The sequence below is a fragment of the Echinops telfairi genome, unplaced genomic scaffold (assembly GCF_000313985.2).
Source record: "Echinops telfairi isolate 266 unplaced genomic scaffold, ASM31398v2 ScPeMD7_6;HRSCAF=24_0, whole genome shotgun sequence".
NCBI lineage: Eukaryota > Metazoa > Chordata > Mammalia > Afrosoricida > Tenrecidae > Echinops > Echinops telfairi.
The window spans coordinates 13039398-13044432 of record NW_022103902.1 but is presented as its reverse complement, the minus strand read 5'-3'; the positions used below and the strand labels follow the sequence as shown (position 1 = coordinate 13044432).

The following is a 5035-nucleotide window of genomic DNA, read 5'->3' as shown; positions in this document are numbered from 1 at the left end:
ATTCTGACTCATAGCAACCTTATAGGCAGGGTAAAACTGCTCCTGTGGGTTTCCAAAACTGAACTCTTTACAGGAGTACATAGTTTTGTCTTTCTCTTGCTCAGTAGCTGGTAGTTTTGAACTTCTGACCTTGAAAATAGTTGTCCAACATGTAATCACTGAGGTAGTTAGTTTATTGTGCCAATCTGGCCAATAAACACATGTGAGGTTAATTGAAGGGCAGCGGGATAAATGGCTCAGTGAGCCTCACCTTTCTAGTTCTTGGGTCTCTTGTTTTGTGATGGTCGGACCAGGGTGCAGCTGCCTTAGCCAGTTCCCTGCTTCAGCTGGCAAGTCTCACTTCCTGCAAGACAACCCCAAGGTAAAGCCATATGGACCTACCCCGATGCCACCCTGGGTGCTGGAGCAGCCATGTGGAGACCCCTGCCAGCGCTGAGATGCTTACCCATTCCCTTACTTGGCTTTCCTCCTGCAGCAGACATCATTGCATCTGTTTTGTGAGATGGAGGAGGACTTTGTGAATTGGTGTTGGACATATGAGTTAATGTTGGACTTGTGGGCTTGGGCAGCACTAGGTGGGGATGTTTTCTTGATGTGCACTTAACCTTTATATAAAACGCTCTTATACATGATTTTTTGTGGATTTGTTTCTTTAAAGTACCCAGACTAACACAATCAGTATGCCATCAGGGCCTCTTGTATATCAGTAATCCTGATTCTCAAAGCCCTGGTGGTATAGTGGCCTATGCATGCGGCTGCTAACCACAAGGTCAGCACATTACACCTGCCAGCCACTCAAAGGAGAAGGACAAGCCTGTCTACTACCATAAACATTTAGTCTTAGAAATCCAAAGAAGCAGTTCTATCCTTCCCCCACGATTTGGAATTGACTAGATATCAGTGTTTTAGGCTTTAAGTTTTGGGGTTTTACACATGAATTCCAAAAGCAAGCTGTTATCAGATTGGTTCTCACTCATGTACCTTTGGCTGTTAACAGGAAGATGAGTGGTTTGAAAGCACCAGGGGGGTGCTTCTTGGGGGTTGGGGTGGGGAGTGAGATGAAACTTTTTGCTCCCATAATGGTTTACAGCTGCCAAAACCCACAGGAGCAATTCTACTCTGCTCTGGGCGGTCACTATGATTTTTCTATAGATAATATCTGATAATATCCCGGGTCTAATTTTATTTCATTCTTCTCTGCATGTCCAGTATCACCTTTCGAATTATTTTCTTACTTTGCCAAGCAATCTACATTCTCATATTTCAAATTCTCTACCACCTCCTCATCTTGGAGTCCATGGATGATGCAAATGGTTAAGTACATGAGCTCTCGTTGCAAGGCTAGCTATTCAACTCACACACGAACCCTGAAAGACAGTCCTGGTGATCTGCTTCAAAGAGGTTACAGCCTTGAAATCGTATGTAGCGGTTGTACTCTGCGTAACTGGGGTCTCTATCAACGGAAGCAGCGTGGTAGCAATTCCAACTCCCACCACTATCCTATCTTATCCAGGAAAGTTACTTTTACTAGAAATCTAGTAATGAAATATCCATTGGCTTAAATGACCCTCTTCCAAAGTTTGAATTCACATAAACAATACAATTTCCATAGGTTTCTTTTCACTCTTTGTTAATAGTATTTAATGAGCACACCACATAGCATTATGGTTCAAAATCTGCCTTAGGTATACATGAGCAATGGTCCCCGAAAGTATCTGCTAGGAGTGTCTCTCATCAGCCAATCAAATCAGGAGTTGTGATCCTGAAGCCAATTACTGCAGATCAGGGGCGGGGTATGTGTCAGTGAGTAACTGTCAGTGAGGTTGCAGTTGGTCTTGACTGTTCCGGAGTGAATGGAATGACTGGGTTGGTGAGTCCTCTTTGTCTTCTGAGGCATCTCTGGGTGGGGGCAAACCTTCTGGCTGTCAGTAGAGCACATAATACCTTGTACCACCCAGAGACTTTCCCTTCTCCAATTTGGTTCTTATCTTAACTCTTAACCTGGTGTATGTTCTCTTTGGGTTAATGAGGGACTCGAAATTCAAGTCTCAAAGAAAGCCTGATGTTTTGTATCTCCTAAGGTGTCTGGACAAAAGACTCATTGGGAGTAAAGAGGCTGAATCAGGAGGACAATAGACCACCGACCAACCTCTTACCCTCAGAAACTGTGAGTAATATGGCTGCTACACTGAGGTGACCCAGTGGCTTATATGTTATAAACCATGAAGCATAAAAAGCTCCTGCCCAGTGCACATCTAATTCCTTCAAAATGAAGTAAAAGGGTTAGGGTTGTGGTGGTGGTGGAGAATAAGGAGGAGATATTCTCACTCTCAGGGTCATAGTGAATTCATGTGACTTTCACTCCATAAGGTCAATACTTTTTCAAGGTTGACTGACCACTGAGGATAACTATACATATTATTTGTATACTGCCTCGACCCACAGGGAATTGAAGTATGAGCCAATTTACCCATAAAAACTTAGAGAATCTTGTGGAAATTTCAAGATAAGTGATTTTTTCCCCCTTAATTAGGTATAGCTATCCAGAACTCAATTTAAGCTGAAGATTTTTAATTGCAGTGAAAATTACCCCACTACTACTTCTTCATCTATAGCTTTAAAAATATTACTCGAGAGTAATATTATCCTGTGTGAACTAACTTAAAATTTGAGATTGGTCCTCAGGTAACAAGTTCATTAGGAATACTGAGTATCTACTACCTATCCAAACCCAAATAGCGAAACTTTTTATACTGGGTCATATATATCAAGATCAAGGATGGTCAAGATGGGATAATCTTTACTTATGAGAGAAATTTAATAGTATTTAATTTATAAATACTAAAGTTTTTCATGAGCAATTCAGAAATGATAAAATTATTTGTAATATGTTTATATATGGATATATACTTTTACTTTGGAAAACAATACAGTACTTATAGCACCCTTGGCCTTTAAGTCAATTTTGACTCCTAGAGACTGTAGAGAACAGAGTAGAACTGCTCTGCAGGACTTCTAAACCTGTAAATTCTCACAGAAGCAGACAGCCTCATCATTCGACATGGTGGTCAATTAATTTCTGTCTGGAAAAAAGCAACAAAAGAGAACAGACCTCCTCCCACTCTGGAACTATGGCCAGAACATGCTTCCAGAGACTCTGGGGTAAAGGCAAAGGGATCATCCTCCATCACATGTGACATGTGTTGTCTCAATGACTGGGGACAAATCAGAAGTCTTTTTCAGACAGTTGGATAGGTGCCAGGCGGGAAGTAGCGGAGCAGCTACTGGTATTGTCAATGAACACAGGGCGGTACTGAATAGTCTCCGTCAGCTGGGGTTGAGCCTTTCCATTACATTTTAGTTGGAAGGGTCATAGGATGGAAAATGAATGTAGTGTCATAGGATCAACTCCAACTCACAGTGACCACACGTGCTGCAGAGCATAACCGTGCTTCGTGGGATTTCCAGCCTATGACTTTCCGTAGCAGACTGCCAGGCCTTTCTTCTGATGGTTCTCTGGATGGAGCTGCCAACTTCTCAGTTAGTAGTCTATGGCTCATCTCTTCGTCAGTAGAAGGAGGGGCCAGCCCCTAATTTTGCAAGGTCTATTGGAGACGCAGGGGAAATTCGGGTCTTTAATTTAAAAAAAAGAAAGAAAATCATGAGATGGTATCAAGACAGCAGACTTTATGTTGCTTTAATTCTATCTGAGTTTTTCAGAGATTTACAAGACTTATATTTAAGAAAAATTACATAAAACAACAGTATGGAGATATATGATCATCCTATGAATATTACCAAGGTGAAGAATAAACATATGAAGACAATATTCTACTATTTAAAGAAATGGATTATTGGCCATTATGTGGGTCTTCCTCGAATAATTCTAGTAGTATCTTCCATCTGTGCAATTGGAGGTAGGTGCAGCTCTCTTTTCATTTGGGACTTTTTGTTTGCTTTATTCTCTCCTCTCATCCCCCACCCCCACTTTATTCTTAAAGCTATAACTTGTAAATGTTCCTGTATAGCATTAAGAGAAATAATAGGAAATTAGAATTTTGTTCCTAAATTGATTTCTTTTCCCCAAGATTTCCAATCAAAAGAGTTCAGCAATAATCTACCTATGAGAAGACACAAGTAGAGTCTGGTTTGCATGTGCTTCATCTCTGTTGAGCTCAGCATTTTCACATCTTCTTACTTGGTAGGCCACAATTAGCTTGAAATGACAGAGACAATTGAAGCAGATAAGCATTAAATCAAGGTTTGGGGATTTTCCTTGTTATATAAACTATGGAAAACTGTTGTTTAATCCATTACTGAAAATATTGCTTCAGTTCACATTTTAAAGGTAGATATCTCACCTTTTCTTTCCACTGGGACAATAAATCTTCAAAGGGATAGTTGGGTTGTGTTTTATCCAAAAGCAAAGCATAGGCTTCTTGTTTGTTTTTAACAGCTTTTTTTAATAAGAGATCATTTCATTAGGGGCTCATACAGGTCTGATAACAATTCACACAGCAATTGTATTCAGCATGTTTGTACCTATGTTGGCATCGTTACTTTCTTTCTTTTTTAAAAATTTATTAGGGGCTCATACAACTCATCACAATCCATACATACATCAATTGTGTCAACCACACCTGTACACATGCTGCCATCATCATTCTCAAAACACCTGCTTTCTACTTGAGCCCTTGGTATCAGCTCCTCATTTTTCCCCTCCCTCCCTGCTCCCCCCTCCTCCCTGGACCCTTGATAATTTATAAATTATTATTATTATGTCATATCTTACACCATCCGACGTCTTCCCTCACCCACTTCTCCACTGTCCATCCCCAGGGAGGTAGGCTGTATATAGACCTTGTAATCTGTTCCCCCTTTCTCCCTCACCTTTCCTCCACCCTCCCGATATCGCCACTCTCACCACTGGTCCTGAGGGGTTCATCTGTCCTGGATTCTATTTCCAGTTCCTATCTGTGCCAGTGTACATCCTCCGGTCCAGCCAGATATGTAAGGTAGAATTGGGATCATGATA

At 41.0% G+C, this 5035-nt stretch overlaps 1 protein-coding gene across 1 annotated transcript in view; it reads left to right on the top strand.

The window, feature by feature from the left end:
* Positions 1–3766: 3766 nt before the first annotated feature.
* Positions 3767–5035, top strand: part of SLC9C1 (solute carrier family 9 member C1) — a 95235-nt gene continuing 93966 nt past the window's right edge. The window contains exon 1 of the mRNA XM_004706477.1: positions 3767–3917. Coding sequence (XP_004706534.1) covers positions 3767–3917 — 151 coding nt within the window. The remainder of the gene's footprint in view (positions 3918–5035) is intronic.